Here is a 17,354-nt window from a genome sequence, read left to right on the forward strand (position 1 = left end):
TAATAATCTACTAGGAGTCTAGACAAAATAATATTAGATTTAAGCTAAAAATTTTCCATGTATATTTTGTATTAAGATGAAAATCAATGATCCAGTTTATATTCTCATTTTTTTTAAGATGATGATGAATAAATATGTGCTGTGAGTAAATGCACATGTTAATAGTATTTTAAATTCTCAAAAAATAAAAAATAAAAAAATTCCTCCTTGGTTTAAGAGCTACTGTACAAGAATGTGAACTCACTTGAAAAAATGTATTATCTATCCATATATATTAGGGTCCATTTATTAGTGTGCATATTCAATTGTTCAATATATTATTAAACCATCATAAAAGCTTTCCTTTTCTACCTCATTTATTTAAAAACTTTCCTCCATAAAACAATGCAATTAAAAAATTTAGCCGTTAAGATTATAACTAATTAACTATCAACAACAAACCTAACCATGATCTAAGCAAAGGTAAAAGTATATAAATCATCTCATTTTAGTAAATTACATCAAATTTTGTCTAGATTTTCTTCTTCTCACTAAGACCAATAATCTAGAGAAGAAGAAATCTTTTGTGTGTAGGGTAAGAGATTTTCTTACCTAGATCTTATATCTCTTTATATAGATATCATATCATGATTTCTGGAAGATGTGCTGCTTGCAAGAATCAAAGAAGAAAATGCCCTTCTGATTGCATTTTCTCTCCATATTTTCCTGCCAATGATCCTCAAAAGTTTGCTTGTGTCCACAAAATCTATGGTGGCAGTAATGTTGGAAAAATGCTTCAGGTTATTTTACCTCAACATAATAATATTTAGTAATATATACTATCTTATAAAAAAAAAGTACTATACACTATCTTAACCTTAATAGTGAATGTGAGTATTAATACAAAATATTATTATTTTAATGTTAGCAAATGATGAAAATGTTTAATATTGAATTAAGACATTTCGTTTATGTTGTTTGTTATAGTTATTTTTTGCTTTTGTATCTACAATGTAAACTCTGGTGGATGAGTGTTGCTTAATGTTGAGGGGAGCCTTTTAAAAACATGTCATGGTTAGAAAACATTTTAAAGAAAAAACCTATTATAAAGAATTAAAAATTAATTTTTAATACATTTATTATTGAATGAAAAAGATTAATAGATATTCTTAACCAAACTTTAGTTTAATTTTACCATCATTATATATTTTGTGTTAAAAATTCTTTGACCTCAACAAATTTTCTCAACCTATACCACTAGTTATCTGCAATTTTCCTTCATTGGGTATCCTTATAGAATCTATCGAATAATTGCAATAATTTTTTTTGTAAACTATTGCAGGGAATCCCAACCTATCTAAGAGAACAAACTGCAAATGCATTGTATTTAGAAGCAAAATGGAGGATTCATGACCCTGTTTATGGGTCTGTTGGCATTATCTCTTCATTGTATGAACAAATTAAAAATGCAGAAATTGAACTAGCAAAAATTCAAACTCAGATTACTTTCTACAAGCTCCAAACCCAACATGTTGAAGCCGAACCAAATTCGGAGGTTTTGCAATCACAAAGCAGCAATATGGAGCAGTTTGAGTGGGACAATCCAACTATAGCTTCTTGGTTCAATTGAAATATTTTTTTTTTTTGGCAAACTTTGAATAATTGTTGAAAGAGGCCAATGATTGGTATCTTAATTACTAATAATAAATGATGTTTAATTTGGTGCTTACTTTATATCTTTTTGGACAATTTTAAATTCCAAATGTTAACCATGTTCCTTTTAATTTGATATTTTTTTCTGTTCTCAATCATTCTAAATTTTAAGAATTAGTATACCATTTATAGATATACACTAGTGATAAATTTACAAAACATTAACATCATGCGATTAAATTATCAAGTTAACAAAATGCTTCAACAATTCCCTTATTAGTTTCCATGAATTTTTTATAAACTATAATAATAATAATAATAAATTACCTCGAGATTTTGAATATTATTGTCATATAAAGGGTTCATTTTTTTAATTTGATGTACTACTTGTTATTATTAGTAGTATGATCAATGAATCATGTAACTATATTTGTTTAGAGTGCCTCCAAAATAAATAATTAGTTCAAATAGTCCACTAAGAAACTTTAGAGCCTCTAAATAAAAAATAAGATATAATCAAAACTCAACAAGTTCTAAATTCATAATTTAATATTGTGAAAACTGAATACTATACGAGTCAATTTCAAAAATACATGCTCTAACAGAGAGGATTAGGAGGAAGGTGTAGGAGGCTTCTTGCCATCAATGAACAAGCCCATGGTTTTGAACCAACGCAATAGATTTCGATGTTCTTTAACATAGAGCCATGCTTGTAGAAACTTGAAGAGGCTATCGTTTATTCCTCTCTCCTCTATGTAACTGTGAAATGCATCCCTCATGGATTCATCTAAGTCTCTGTCAGTTCACACAGTTCATCAGTCAAATATAGCATGAACCATTCTCACTTACAAACATCAAAATATAAAATTTCAAAATTTACATTTGCATTAATCTTTCTTGAGGTTTGCTAAAATTCAACCCGACTCTCCTATTCGTTCAAGTGCCATTGATTTCCACCTAGCTCTGGTTTGTGTTTTAGTTAGAACTACATTATTTTCTTAAGTCTTGGAGGGAAATTAGCACAGGTCTTCATAAATAGAGGAGAATCCAGTCGAATTTCGTGAATCCTTAGAGGAGGTGATCATGTAAATGTAATTTGCCCTAAACTATATGGAATAAGACCATACAAACTCTAAACCAAAATGAATGCTTCTTCTATGTGGCGAGTTAATACCCATTTTGGCTCCCGTGAAATTAGAGCCCGGCCTCATTTTCAACCCCCAAATTTCAATTTACCTAATCTAGTCCCCCAAATATGCAATTGTGACTCACGTTTGCCCCTGGAATTATCTCTGTGAACGGGGTAATGAGTTGGCATGTTTTGGAATCCAATGTTACTCTGGCAAAAGACATTAAACAATCTTTGTCTAAGCTTTACAACGCCACTAATGCATCGCACTACACAAGCTTCATCCCTTCCAATTCGACCAAACTCCTCCTTGCCTTAGGGCATAGTAACAAGAAAATAGGCACCCTTTTTCTTTTAGAAGACTAATACTTAAGTTTCTCTGTTATCTTAGACTAGAAACTCTTCAACATTTATCCAAGTAGATGAAAGGCTGCCTACGATTTTAAAAGGTAAAATTGTTAATTTGCCACCTAAAACCAACCCTAATTAGCAAGCTTATCAAACTGATAACAAGCTTAGGTCCCCAAATCAAGGTAACAATTTTACTAGTAAACTCTTAAGAGCTTACAATTTGAGTTCAGCAATTCAATTTTCCAGTTCCTGTGAACACCAGAGTTTGATTACCTTCCTAATGAGCTTAAACTAACATCATTAACCAATTAGCTGCATCATTTCATGCCCTAACAACGGAAATGAACCAAAAACACAAACTTTTAAGGTATAAAACTTAAAAAAAAAATTGTGAACTTACGCAAAAGATGGACCAGCGTATTGCGAAGGAACGAGGAGGTAACCGCCACCAGATTCTTGAAGCTTAGGTCTCATTGAAACTGAGTGAATCCCCAAAGCATCTTCGTATAATCCGCACAGAAACATCAAGCATTCGTTCTGATTTGGTTTCGACACATCCACGTGAATGAACAGTTGATCAATGACTCCGCCGCCGCCGCCGCCGTCGCCGTCTTCGTCGTCGTTGGCGGCCAAGCGCATGACGTAGATTGTGATCTCTTCGTCGCCGTAGTTCCGCTTCAGCACGGGGCCGTTAGAATCGAGTGCGCCTTTTACGATCGTGAATGGCGATGGAGGTCCAACTTTCTGCGACAAATAACGAATCAGAAAATAAATAAATAAATAAAACCTAATTTGAGAGGTTTAGGGTTTAAGAAGAGAGCATTACCGGGGGCATGTTCATTTTGGCGACTTCGAGATAGTGGTCTTTGAGGGAGCGGAGGAGCATCGAGTTTACGGCAGAAGAGATTGAGTTGGACGATGAACTGCTGGTGGCGTCGCGGATTAACGAGGGGAATGGACGACGGAGGGCGGCGGCGGCCGTGGCGGCGCCGACGAAGGCTCTCTTCCACATCTTGGTGTGTTTCTAGTTACTACTACTACTCTTCTGCTCTGCTTGCTTCTAAGCTTCAGCTTAATATTAACTAGTAACTTTTTTTTGTGACTAATATTAACTAGTAATTGAAAAAAAAATATTAGTTTACAAAAATTAAAAATTTTAAATTTATACTGCCTTCACAACTAGGTGATTATATTTTTTGAGTTTAATTTTGTCATTTGTAAACATTTTTAACGATTTTTTCAATTAAATTTTATTTTTTAGGGCATCATTACATAAAATATTATTTTTATTATTGTATTAATATATGAATACGTAATTTTGTCTCTATAATTCAACCAATTTGAGTTAGTTAAATAATTAATTTATTTATTGAACAGTAATATACTCTTAAATAAAATTCAAATTTACAATAAATTAGTCATTATGACTGCGTTTGTTGACCGAGACTTTTGTGTTTGATAACAGTTTGATAAAAGAAACATAGATAAAAACAATATGTCCAAAGACACTGAATTAGTATATTTTGTGTCAATGACAGAAAAGACACAGAGACACAAACAAAAAACACAACTTATTTTTTATTTTTTCTTTCATTATCCTTGTTAATTTTTCATAATTATATTTTTGTCTTAAATTTTTTGAATAAAAAAATGAGAATAAATTAAATTTTCATCATTTGTTCTAATTTATCACTAAATAGAATAACACAAAATTTTGTATTTCTGTTTTTTATATCTTGTTCTTAGTGTTTGTCTTATCATATTCTTAGAAACAAAAGCAGTCTAATACCAAATTAAAAAATACTGAAAGAAATAAAAATAAATATGCGATTGAACTCAATATTTTTTTATTTTTATATTTCTCATATTATTATTATGTACAAATACTGTATGATATTTTGTGTTGTCATGTTTGATCTTGCTTTTACAACTCCATAACAAGAATATAAACCAAGCATTTGCTTATTTATTACTTTAAAGTTGACATTAAAAGAAAAATGTTAATAGTCTCTAGAGAATGGATATTGAATTATCTAAGAGTACTCTGTTTAGATTTCATCTTAAATTTATCAATTTCATCAAAACCAGGCAGCATGCAAATAAATTTGCACTTCTGTCAAAACCTCAAACCTCCATTCATCTCAAGCCTGTGATGTTTCCAACTTGTTGAAGGAAATTTTCTAAAGATTTAGTGAAGAACAATTGAAATTTCTTACATATATACAAAGTAATAAAACACCACATGATCTGATAATTTTATGAGCTTCTGCTGTGAAGAGACTTGCTTGCTTGTGAGGCCAAGACCATTGCCTTAGCCCTTGTGCTCATCAACATTAACTCTCGCACCGCGCGACGCTGGTGTTGTCGTGCATTTTTCGCTCGCTTTGGAGCTAACCGGTTGTCCCTTTCCTCAAAGGCGAGCCGGAATTTCTCGGCCACTGATAATTCGGGGGAGGTTGAAGGAGAGGGCGAAGTGTGCTTCACTGCAAAACCACGCCCTCTCCATGTCTTGGGATCAATATCCTTCACAGCCACATCATCCAACACGGTATTTTGTAACGCTTCCCAAGGAACCTGAGTTCCCATAAACCCGAACAGAGATGACTTCGGGTTCACTATGATCCGCGGACACTCGGTAGATATCTCGTCTAACGAATTATTGTCGATGTTTGGCTGCAAAAAAAAACCATAAAATTAAGCGTCTCATGAGTCATGACTCATGCATTTGTGAGGACAAAGATCTGCATTCAATTAAAAAAGAGAAAGATTTAATAGTTTCATACCCATACTAGCCACCTGAGTGATTGCGCGCCGCTTGAAATTTCTTTCGTATCGAGCTCCTCCCAGGAATCCTCCTCGACATAGTCCAGCCTCGGTTTAAATATACTCAAGCACCTCCGAGCTGTATGATCGCTCCTCAGACACCCTCTGCGACATTATCCAATAATCTTGTCTTAAATCTTCAATTACATAAAAAAAATTTCCCACTTTCTAAATATACTTTATTTTTTAAAAAGGTTAACAGAAAACTTTTCCGCTATCTACAACTCTCACCAGTCACCAGTTTAGAGAATGTTACCATTGTGAGGAGAAATCAAGCACCAAAGTCAAATCTTGACATTATGAACAGAAAAGCAAGTAACAATGTCATGAATCTTGATCATTTTTAAAGAATTCAATTTACTTGTACGAACTATTGAAATCCGGCATATGAACATGACACTAAAATGAGCCATTTAAGAATATTTCTGGTTTTCAACTTCTGAGCATTGAAAATAGACAAACTTTATAACATAGAAATATGACTAACAATGGATGATGAGAGATACGTACCCGCATCTCAATGTCTCTAATAAACGGCAGTGCTTCACAAGTTCGGATATACCAGTAGCAGTGATTTTGGTACATCGGCTGCAAATAGTCTCAATATATCAAGTGACTCTGAAAAAGAGAGAGAAGTATAATATAAAAAAAAAGCACACTAGACACGGCGACAAACGTGTTTGCTTGGTAATTGTTTCCACAGAATCATAATCCTATACCTTATATCCAGAGCTTTAATTGATCTGCATACTTTGGCTGCTTTAATCAAACCAACGTCGGAAACATCTGATCCAGAGACATCAAGGTATTCCCAAGAAGTATCAGCTAATGCAATCAGCACATCATCATTCAACAACTTTCTCCGTCTCGCAATAGCTGCCACTGCCGTCTATCATTTAGAATTAATTCTTTAACCGTAAGAATGCATCTTATGCATGACCTCTTTTTCCGTACAAAGCGCAATAAAAGATTCTTAAGAATAAAGCTGTTCATGAAATTAAGCAATAAAGCAGTTTTTTTTTTTTAACCCACAAAAAGGCTCTCCTAGAGAAAAAGTTTACAAACATTTCTTACGGTGCATTCGCATTGCGCAGGCTACAACTTCGAAATTTTTCTTTACAGAAACATATGCATGAACAAATGACTAATCAATAGATTTAACAGGTAGAATCATTCTATAGAAAACTACCTTTATCTCAGCTGGCAACCCGATAGCAATCTCCGCCAAATCCGTAATAATATCCTCCAAATGTTTTCCGATAACTCCAATGCATAGGCTAACCAAACTTGGAGGCTTCATCTTCTTAGGCAGTAGTCCTGCATATAATTTTATCCCAAAATTGAACCATATTAAGGCGCCGGCACGGCTCAAAACCTATGATCCGCGAATTAACTACCTAAACCTCAAGACAACCAAAGACATACATACTGGCTCCATCAAAGAATACAAAACACATTTTAACAATCCTATTAAGGTGCAAAACTCAAACTGAACTTCCTTGAATATCATTAGCACAAGTCACAATAAACAAACACAGATTCTAAGCCTCAAAGGAAAATCCCTAAGTATACAATCTGCTACTTTCACAACATCAGCTACCATAATCAAAACAGGTATATAATCATATGGAATCAAACTTCAATAAAAGCTCCAAATGAATTTTATTCACCATTCCCAAATTTTCTGTAAATTGGAACTGAATCTGAAATTGTCACACAAGCTAATTAATTGTCCAACCCCCCTCCCTCTTCTTTTCTTCTAATTTCCATTGACCATACCCCAAAAACAAAGCAAGTGCAATTCATCATAGAGCTCAGAAAGTTTGAAGCTTTACCAATAAACAAACAAAAACAAAACACCCCACCTCAGAAAAAAATAAAATTGATTACATACAAAACCAAATTACCTTGAAATTGATGGTGGTTAGTTGCAATGGAAATTTTGTTCTTGACGTTGGATTGGGGATTCAAATCGAGGTTTTGCAGAGAGGTTTCTAATTCCTTGGAAGCTTTACCTTTATCCATCAAAAAAATCAAACAGCAAAAAACAGAGACAAGTATGTGCAACCACGATTGAATCAAACACACACAATACAATACAATTGCCCAGAAAGAGGTTCTTAGTATTTAGGGATTTAAAAAAAAAATTGTTTATTTATGTTCAGAAAAATAGAAACACACGATGCCTTGGTTTTTTCTTAACAAACCATGGAAAGAAAAGAAGAGAAGAATGCGAGTTGAACACATTTAACTGAATTTTAATTTTCTTATTTTTTTTTAAAATATCCAACAAAAATAACTTTTTTTATTTTCCTTCCATAAATAAAATTTTGATAATTTTAACATAGTTTTTGGGTATGTGTGTATATTTTTCTTTATCATATTCTCTATTTTGATAAGTTAAATGGATTAATTTATCGAAAATTTAATTTTTAATGAGTGACTGATACATACCAACGAACTATATCTTAAATAATATAATTTTTTTATCTTTTGTTCATACCCTGGCCCAATAATAAAGGCACATGATCAAGCAAAAGACCTAATCCAAAGGGTTGGGCCTCACCAGTACCAATCTTCATTCTATGAAGTCGGTACTCACCACGACCTGTTCTAAAGAAGTCGGGCACGAGATTAGCTGGCGGATAAACACTCATTTAAATGAGTAACTGCCCCTAGAATCTCTCTAACCACTTCCACGAGCCATATCTTAACCTCCCTAAGATAATGGGACGGTTAACACCCTAAAAATATGGCACTACTCCAACGGTGGTTATTGGTTCACCACTATAAATACAGTGACACCCCTCAGGTATCTCTAAGTCCAATACTCTCTAGACCTGCTCACACTCTTGCTAACTTAGGCATCGGAGTGTCTTTGCAGGTACCACCCCCATCTCCTCGCACGAACAAGTCGGACGGAGACCCCGAGTTGCAGACCCATTCGGAATCCTCCTCCTTCACACATTTGGGTCAATCAACGCCGTTTAGCCCATCAATCTTCGGTTACCCACCATAACATTGGCGCCGTTGCGGGGGACCCGAGAGATCAACCACTGATGGCGGACAGATCCCACGAAGAAGGTCATGTGGAGACAGATTCTGAGCAAGAGAACCTGGACACAGGCAATAACGATGCGGACTTCACCCTCCACCAGGAAATTAATGATCAACACAGGAAAGGTACCTCCGGAGTAAAAAACCCGAAGGTAAACTCTTCAGAAGGGCGCGAATCAGAGAAAGAGGGACCATCCCATGTAACTGAACTCATGGGATTAGTCCACAGTCGCCTGGAACAGTTAGAACAAGAACGGGAGCGACAAAAGGAAACTGAAAAGAACCTAAAAGAGGAGATGGAACGACGAAAAGAGTTAGAAAGAAAACTCTTAAAGTTAGAATCCTCCCTCAAAGGTCGCAACTCCCGTGACGAAAGAGAAGAGCCGCCCTTAGGAGGGGAGGATCCTTTCAGCGAGGACATAATGAGGGCAAAAGTTCCGAGGAACTTCAAAAGCCCTGATATGGACCTCTATGACGGAACCACGGATCCAAAGCATCACCTAAGCAACTTCAAAAGTCGGATGTACCTAGCTGATGCTTCCGACGCTACGTGATGCAAAGCTTTCCCGACCACTCTATCAAAAGCAGCGATGAAGTGGTTCGTAGCCTCCCCCCGAGGTCGGTTACTAGTTTTGAAGACCTCTCAAGGAAGTTTTTGATGAGGTTCTCTATCCAGAAAGACAAAGTGAAACATGCACCGAGCCTCCTGGGAATAAAACAGGAGGACGGAGAATCCTTACGAGCCTATATGGAAAGGTTCAATAAAGTATGTTTAGAGATTCAAGACCTGCCCACAGAGGCAGTCATAATGGGGTTAGTCAATGGACTCAGAGAAGGTCCCTTCTCACAATCCATATCTAAAAGACACCCCGTTTCTCTAAGTGATGTACAGGAAAGAGTTGAAAAGTACATCAATATGGAGGAAAACACTAAGTTGAGAGACTTGAGTTGGCGACCTGGGCTCCCTCCCTCAACAAAAGAGAGGGAAAGGGAAACCAAAAAAAAGGAAGAACTCGGTCTCGAGAGACCAAGAAAATACCACTCTTATACTCCTCTGAAAGTTTCTATAGTGGATGTATACAGAGAGATTTGTAACACTGAAAGACTGCCACCCCCTAGACCCATTAAAAATAAAAAAGGGGGGAGCCGCAGCGATTACTGTGAGTGCCATAAAATATATGGTCACTCCACAAACGACTGTTACGACCTTAAAAATGTGATAGAAAGGCTGGCTAGAGAAGGTCGACTTGATAGGTATTTCATAGAAAGGTCGAACGGTCATGGGAAGAGAAAGCGAGATGATATGGATAAAAGAGACCCACTGCCGCAGACTCCAGAGAGACATATCCATATGATCTCAGGAGGGTTTGCGGGAGGAGGACTCACCAAATCCTCTCGCAAAAGACATCTCAAAAGAGTCTACCAGGTCAGAGAAGAGTCATCCGACCTCCCTACCATTTCATTCACAAAAGAAGATGGGCAAGGAATAATCCCTGGACACGATGATCCAGTAGTAATAACTATGATCCTGGCAAATGCCCATCTCCACAGAACCCTAGTAGACCAAGGAAGCTCAGCGGACATCCTTTTTAAGCCCGCTTTTGACAAGCTAGGGTTGGATGAGAAAGAATTAAGAGCATACCCCGACACCCTATACGGATTAGGGGACACGCCAATAAAACCACTGGGATTTTTGCCCCTCTACACCACTTTTGGAAAAGGGGAAAAATTAAAGACTCTGAGTATAGACTTCATAGTCATTGATGTGGGGTCAGCATATAATGCTTTAATCGGCAGAGCTACCCTTAATCGACTCGGAGCCGTGGTATCCACTCCCCACCTTTGCATGAAATTCCCGACCTCAGTAGGAATAGCAACGGTAAGAGGAGATCAAAAGTTGGCAAGGAAATGCTACAATGAAAGCCTAAATCTGAGGGGAAAGGGCAGAGAAGTCCACACAATAGAGCTCGGCGGTGCAAGGGCCAGAGAAGAGCTGCGACCACAACCGGGAGGAAAAACCGAGGAGATACAGGTCGGTAAAGAGGAAGGGAAAATACTCATATAGGAGTCAACCTAGGGGAAACTCTAAAACAAGGATTGACTAAGCTCCTAAGAGATAACTCCGACCTCTTCGCCTGGAAGGCCTCTGACATGCCTGGGATAGACCCTGAGCTCATGTCCCACAAACTCTCGGTTTATCCGGGATCCCGACCTGTACAGCAAAGAAGACGCAAGCTCGGCCCAAAACGAGCCCTAATAGTAGAAGAACAAGTACAGGCGCTCCTGGAAGCTGGCTTCATCAGAGAAGTCAAGTACCCAACATGGCTAGCCAATGTAGTGCTAGTCAAAAAACAAAATGGCAAATAGAGAATGTGTGTCGACTATACCGACTTAAATAAGGCATGTCCCAAGGACCCTTATCCAATGCCAAGTATTGATACCCTAGTGGACTCCAGCTCGGGGTATCAATACTTATCATTTATGGACGCCTACTCGGGATATAATCAAATCCCAATGTATGAGCCAGACCAGGAGAAAACATCATTCATCACACCCAGAGCTAATTTCTGCTACGTGGTCATGCCATTCGGATTAAAGAATGCGGGAGCCACATATCAAAGGTTGATGAATAAAGTGTTTTCCTCTCACCTTGGGAGTCTAATGGAAGTATACATCGATGACATGCTGGTAAAGACCAAGAAAGAAGTCGACCTCTTGTCAGACCTCTCACAAGTCTTTGACACCATAAGGCTGCACGGGATGAAACTAAATCCCGCAAAGTGCGCCTTCGCGATGGAGGCAGGGAAATTTCTAGGATTTATGCTAACACAAAGAGGAATCGAAGCCAATCCCGATAAGTGTAGAGCCATCCTAGAGATGAAAAGGCCGACTTGTTTGAGAGAAGTCCAGCAGCTGAATGGCCGACTTGCAGCCCTCTCTAGATTTTTGGCAGGATCGGCACTAAAATCCCTTCCACTGTTCTCCTTATTGAGAAAGGGATGTCAGTTTGAGTGGACTCCTGAATGCGAAGAGGCGTTCCAAGAGTTCAAAAAGTTTTTAAGCCAACCTCCTATTCTGACCCGACCAATATCTGGAAAAGACCTCGTCCTGTACTTATCCGTAGCGGACAAGGCTGTCTCATCAGCCCTGATAAGAGAAGATGAGGTCGGACAACATCCAGTTTATTTCATCAGTAAAGTTCTACAAGGCCCTGAGCTAAGATACTACAAACTAGAGAAGTTTCCCTACTCCTTAGTAATAGCCTCACGAAGGCTACGACCTTACTTTCAGGCTCACACAATAAGAGTCCGTACGAACCAACCCATGAAGCAAATCCTCCAAAAGACGGATGTTGCAGGGAGAATGGTTCAATGGGCAATGGAGTTCTCCGAGTTCGACTTAAGATATGAAACTCGGACGGCGATCAAAGCCCAATGCCTCGCCGACTTCGTTGCAGAATACGCAGGGGATCAGGAGAAAAAACCAACTACATGGGAACTCTATGTAGACGGATCCTCCAACAAAACAGGAAGCGGCGCAGGCATAATATTGGTAGATGAAAGAGGAACCCAGATAGAGGTTTCCCTAAAATTTGAATTTCCAGCTTCAAATAATCAGGCAGAGTATGAAGCCTTGATTGCTGGATTAAAGCTGGCAGAAGAAGTCGGTGCTACAAAGGTGATGATATACAGCGACTCACAAATGGTGACCTCCCAGATAAGCGGAGAGTATCAGGCAAAGGACCCAAATATGAAGAGGTACTTGGAGAAAACTCTGGAGCACCTTGGGCGCTTTGCAGAAACCGAGGTTAAACACATAACTCGGGATCTGAACAGCAGAGCGGACGCCCTATCCAAGTTAGCAAGTACCAAGCTGGGAGGGAACAACAGAAGCCTGATCCAAGAAACCCTCTAGGAACCCTCAGTAGTAAAAATAGAAGACAAACAAGAAGTACTTGAGGTAGTCGGTTTAAACCTCGGATGGATGAACCCCTTGGTCGAATACATGAAATTCGACATCCTCCCTAAAGAGGAGAAAGAGGCAAAAAAGGATCTGAAGGGAAGCACAACACTACACCTTGGTGAGGAATATTCTCTACAGAAGGGGGATATCAACACCATTATTAAAGTGTGTACCGACCTCAAGAACTGCCGAGGTATTAGAGGAAGTACATAGTGGGATCTGCGAAAACCATCTCGGAGCAAGGTCACTAGCCAGGAAAGTAATCCGAGCTGGATTCTACTGGCCGACCTTGCAGAAAGATGCCACAGAATTTGTGAAAAAGTGTCAACAATGTCAGATCCATGCAAATTTCCACGTGGCTCCACCAGAAGAGCTCATCAGTATCACTTCTCCATGGCCCTTTGCAAAATGGGGAATAGATTTGTTAGGTCCTTTTCCCCAAGCGCCAGGACAAGTCAAATACCTGATCGTGGAAATAGATTACTTCACAAAGTGGATAGAAGCAGAACCATTGGCCACCATCACCGCTCAAAGAAGTCGGAGGTTCCTCTACAAAAATATCATCACAAGATATGGGATACCTTATTCCATCACGACAGATAATGAAACCCAATTCACCGATTCTACCTTCAGAAGCTTAGTAGCCAGTATGAAAATCAAACAGCAGTTCACCTCGGTGGAGCACCCGCAAGCCAATGGGCAAGCCGAGGCAGCCAACAAAGTCATACTGGCAGGGCTAAAGAAAATATTACAAGAAGCAAAAGGAGCCTGGGCTGAAGAGCTCCCCCAAGTACTATGGGCTTACAGGACAACGCCCCAATCCGCCACTGGAAAAACGCCCTTCCGACTAGTCTATGGCGTAGAAGCAATGATACCAATAGAAATCAATGAACAAAGCCCAAGGGTAATTCTCCATGACGAGATCGGAAACATACAAGGGCACAAAGAGGAGCTCGACTTGCTCCCCGAAGTCCGAGAAGATGCCCAGATAAGAGAAGCAGCATTGAAGCAAAGGTTGACTACAAGATACAACAAAAAAGTCATTCGAAGAACATTTGTCCCGAATGACTTGGTCTTAATCAGAAACGACATTGGAGTCAGCAAATCAGGGGAAGGAAAACTCGCTGCTAATTGGAAGGGACCTTACAAGGTCAAGGAAGTCCTAGGAAAAGGTTATTACAAAGTGACCGACCTGAACGGCACTGAGTTCCCAAGGTCGTGGCATGCTTGTAATATGAAAAGGTACTACAGTTAAAAAACGAACTCTACTCCCTGATGTACTCTTTTCCCAACTTCATGATTTTTTCCCAAAATTAAAGGGTTTTTTTCTGGAGAAGGGTTTTTAACGAGGCATCATAGTAGAGGCTAAGGGAAAAAAGGCTATTAAAAACCCTTAGTAGCAAGAAGGTACCTCCCCAATCAATAAAGATCTTTTTTCAGTTACAATATCTCTTATAAACTCCTTTCTATTTTCTAAGTTTTTCTACGAAACGCGCCGACTTAAGCTCGACAAAACGTGAAAATCCTATGAACCGACCTAGATGGTCGTCAGGATAAAACGACGAGGTACAAGTCGGTGTAATGAGGTTATAAAAGCTGATCGTAAAAAACTCGGAAACATCCCGACTCATAAGTCGAAAGGAAAAAACCGAGTAGAAAAGAAATCGAATCGCAAAAATAACCTAAGTCATAAGAACTCAATAAAACAAAGTTGAGTATAAGGGATAACAAAAAAGAGATTAAAGGCTGTCAAAAAGTCCTTACACAAAAGGGTTCAGAAAAACAGACAAGCCAAAGGGAAAGGTTTTCAGAAAAAGATCAAGGGGACTTCGAAAAATCAAAATCAGAAAAGCATACACGCATAAGGTAACTTAAACCCTTATCCAAAAAAGGGTATTTATTTTGTTAATTTAAAACCCTTATTAAAAAGGGTACTTTTCAAATATTTTTGTTTACGGCCTTAAAAGGCCAAAAGAAATTGTCCAAACACCACCAACAAACAACATATAAAGAGTTTAAAAAAGGGGGGACTCACAGGCCGAGCCCCCATATAGCCATAAAAAAGTTATTTCTGCAGAAGAGTAGACGGATTACCACCACCAGAGTCAGGAAGAGCGCCACCAGGATCAGGAAGAGAGGCAACCACGGGAGATGAAGAGGAAGTCGGAGGAACAACAGAAGAACTCGAAGCGTCCTTGGAACGAGGAGGGGACTCAATAATCCTCTGCCCCCGAGTCTTCAATTCTGACTCAGAAACGATTACGGGGGCAGGAGGATCCACAATAGCACCATCAATGACGACTTTGTCTGGATCTAAAGGAGAAAGATCCAAGTCAGGAGCAATAACTCCGACCTGCTCCTTGAAAATCCTCCAAGCCTCCTCGGCACCATCAGCGACAGAGTCCTCCAACTCGGCATACGCATTTCGAGAGTTCAGCAAATCCTTCTTCACAGACACAAGATCTTGAAATAAACTTTGATAACTCTCCTGTGCTGCTTTCCTCAAACCCGCCTCCATATTGCATTGGGCTTGTAGCTTACTCTCCTTCTCCCGAAAGCTATCCCTCTTCGCCCTCAGCTTGGCAACCTCCTCCTTCAACTCCCTCTCATGCTCTTGATAAGAAAGAAGCCTTCCCTCCAGCTCTTCAACCTTCGAGGTTAACCCCAAAGAGCTGAGAGGAGTCTTCTCAAAAATATCCAAGAGCTTGCCACAAACACCCGCCGCCCTAAAACTCTCCTCAGCTGGAGTGGTAAGGTGGTTCCGAACAGAGACATCATCCATACTTATATGAGGATAAATGTTCTTTCGGACGAATGCGAGAGCATTGACAAACCCCAATTTGACGGTTTGTTGTGTATGGAATTTAGAGTATTTTGATAACCTTTTGTCACATTTAGCCTATGAATTAGCATGGTTTTGTTATCTCTCCCATATTTGTGCTTAAGTGAAAAAACATGCTTTTTAAGCCTTATCTTGATAAGTTCTAATTTCTCTTTGATTCCATAAGATGCCTTGATATGTTTGCTAGTGATCTCAGATTGAAATAGGCTAGACATGGATCAAAGGAAGTAAGGAAGGAAGCATACAAGTGGAGAGAAGCACAAAAAGCCAAAGATCTGACCCAGGCCATGCACGCGTACGCGCACAAGGCGCTCGCACGCACATTGCAAACAGGCCATCGACGCGCACGCGTACCATGCGCGCACGCGCCGATGATGGCACATGACTTTATTTATGTAGCACGTGCCTGGCGATTTTGGGAAGGTTTCAGCAACCAACTTTGGCGCCAAAATGCACTTAAAAGCCAAGGATTGAAGGGGATTGACACACACTAACACATGTTCATACACACACTCATTAGGATTAGTTTTAGTTTAGTTTTCTAGAGAGAGAAGCTCTCACTTCTCTCTAGAATTAAGATTAGGTTTAGGTTAATCTCTCTCTTCTTAGATCTAGATTTAATTCATGCTTTGATTCAATATTCCCTTATCAATTCTCAATCTTCTCATCTCATCTCTCTCTTTCTAGTTATGTGTTTTTATAATTGTAATTCTTCATTTTGTTTTGGATAGATTGTTGTTCTTTAGTTTCATTTCAATAATGCAATTTGAGGTAATTCATGATAATTGTGATTTCCTTGATTGTTGTTGATTAATTCTTTGCAATAATTGTAGTTAGATTCTATTCTTGTTGTCAATTTACTATGCTTTCCTTTTATGCCTTCCAAGTGTTTGATGAAATGCTTGGTTGGACCTTAGTGTAGATTTTGTTCCTCTTGGCCTAGGTAGAGTAATTAGTGACTCTTGAGTTATCTAATTCCCTTGTTGATTGATAATTAGGAGTTGCAAATTGATTTGATATCTCTAAAGCTAGTCTTTCCTTTAGGATTTGATTAGGACTTGAGGAATCAAATTGATTCATCCACTTGACTTTCCTCCATGGTTAGAGGTTAACTAAGTGGAAGCAATGAATAATTCTCATCACCATTGAGTAAGATAACTAGGATAGAACTTCTAGTTCTCATATCTTGCCAAGAGCCTTTTATAGTTGTTAGTTTACTTTCATTGCCATTTACTTTCATGCCTCTTATCAAAAACCCCAAAACAACTCACAACCAATAACAAGACACTTTATTGTAATCCTAGGGAGACGACCCGAGGTCCAATACTTCGGTTTATAAATTTAGGGGTTTGTACTAGTGACAAACAACTTTTTGTACGAAAGGATTATTGTTTGGTTTAGAAACTATACTTTACAACGAGATTTTATTTGAGAAATTCTAAACCGTCAAAAATCTAATCGTCAAAAATGGTGCCGTTGCCGGGGATGCGCAATGGTGTTGTGTTATTGGTTGTTGTACATATGTGAATAAGTGTAAATATCTTGCTTTTTGCTTTA

General features: G+C 38.5%; 3 protein-coding genes across 3 annotated transcripts; 1 reads left to right on the forward strand and 2 right to left on the reverse strand.

Moving 5' to 3' along the window:
- Positions 1 to 604: 604 nt before the first annotated feature.
- On the forward strand, positions 605 to 1,619 carry LOC107496340 (LOB domain-containing protein 23-like). Its single transcript, XM_016117570.3, has 2 exons — positions 605 to 779; positions 1,322 to 1,619. The coding sequence occupies exons 1-2, from the start codon at positions 627 to 629 to the stop codon at positions 1,607 to 1,609; spliced, it is 441 nt and encodes a 146-aa protein (XP_015973056.1). The 5' UTR covers positions 605 to 626; the 3' UTR covers positions 1,610 to 1,619.
- Positions 1,620 to 2,037: 418 nt separating this feature from the next.
- On the reverse strand, positions 2,038 to 4,163 carry LOC107496339 (uncharacterized protein At2g39795, mitochondrial). The gene is made up of 3 exons (XM_016117569.3): positions 3,939 to 4,163; positions 3,513 to 3,856; positions 2,038 to 2,427 (listed from the first exon to the last, which is right to left on the reverse strand). The coding sequence occupies exons 1-3, from the start codon at positions 4,122 to 4,124 to the stop codon at positions 2,244 to 2,246; spliced, it is 714 nt and encodes a 237-aa protein (XP_015973055.1). The 5' UTR covers positions 4,125 to 4,163; the 3' UTR covers positions 2,038 to 2,243.
- A 927-nt stretch (positions 4,164 to 5,090) lies between these two features.
- LOC107496380 (uncharacterized) lies at positions 5,091 to 8,096 on the reverse strand. The gene is made up of 6 exons (XM_016117632.3): positions 7,843 to 8,096; positions 7,125 to 7,252; positions 6,655 to 6,824; positions 6,446 to 6,523; positions 5,896 to 6,040; positions 5,091 to 5,785 (listed from the first exon to the last, which is right to left on the reverse strand). Exons 1-6 carry the CDS (start codon positions 7,958 to 7,960, stop codon positions 5,369 to 5,371), a joined length of 1,056 nt encoding a protein of 351 aa, XP_015973118.1. The 5' UTR covers positions 7,961 to 8,096; the 3' UTR covers positions 5,091 to 5,368.
- Between the last annotated feature and the right edge of the window lie 9,258 nt (positions 8,097 to 17,354).

This window comes from Arachis duranensis, chromosome 7, assembly GCF_000817695.3.
Source record: "Arachis duranensis cultivar V14167 chromosome 7, aradu.V14167.gnm2.J7QH, whole genome shotgun sequence".
Classification (NCBI taxonomy): domain Eukaryota; kingdom Viridiplantae; phylum Streptophyta; class Magnoliopsida; order Fabales; family Fabaceae; genus Arachis; species Arachis duranensis.

What these genes read in the sequence shown, in the direction of transcription:
- LOC107496339 (XM_016117569.3), bottom strand. Translation starts at nt 4,124, where the DNA reads ATGTGGAAGAGAGCCTTCGTCGGCGCCGCCACGGCCGCCGCCGCCCTC. An exon ending in CCAAAATGAACATGCCCCCG is followed by an intron (nt 3,857 to 3,938) that starts GTAATGCTCTCT and finishes TATTTGTCGCAG; the next exon opens with AAAGTTGGACCTCCATCGCC. An exon ending in TACGCTGGTCCATCTTTTGC is followed by an intron (nt 2,428 to 3,512) that starts GTAAGTTCACAA and finishes GTGAACTGACAG; the next exon opens with AGACTTAGATGAATCCATGA.
- LOC107496340 (XM_016117570.3), top strand. Translation starts at nt 627, where the DNA reads ATGATTTCTGGAAGATGTGCTGCTTGCAAGAATCAAAGAAGAAAATGC. An exon ending in ATGTTGGAAAAATGCTTCAG is followed by an intron (nt 780 to 1,321) that starts GTTATTTTACCT and finishes AAACTATTGCAG; the next exon opens with GGAATCCCAACCTATCTAAG.
- LOC107496380 (XM_016117632.3), bottom strand. Translation starts at nt 7,960, where the DNA reads ATGGATAAAGGTAAAGCTTCCAAGGAATTAGAAACCTCTCTGCAAAAC. An exon ending in TAACCACCATCAATTTCAAG is followed by an intron (nt 7,253 to 7,842) that starts GTAATTTGGTTT and finishes AATTATATGCAG; the next exon opens with GACTACTGCCTAAGAAGATG. An exon ending in CACTCAGGTGGCTAGTATGG is followed by an intron (nt 5,786 to 5,895) that starts GTATGAAACTAT and finishes TTTTTTTTGCAG; the next exon opens with CCAAACATCGACAATAATTC.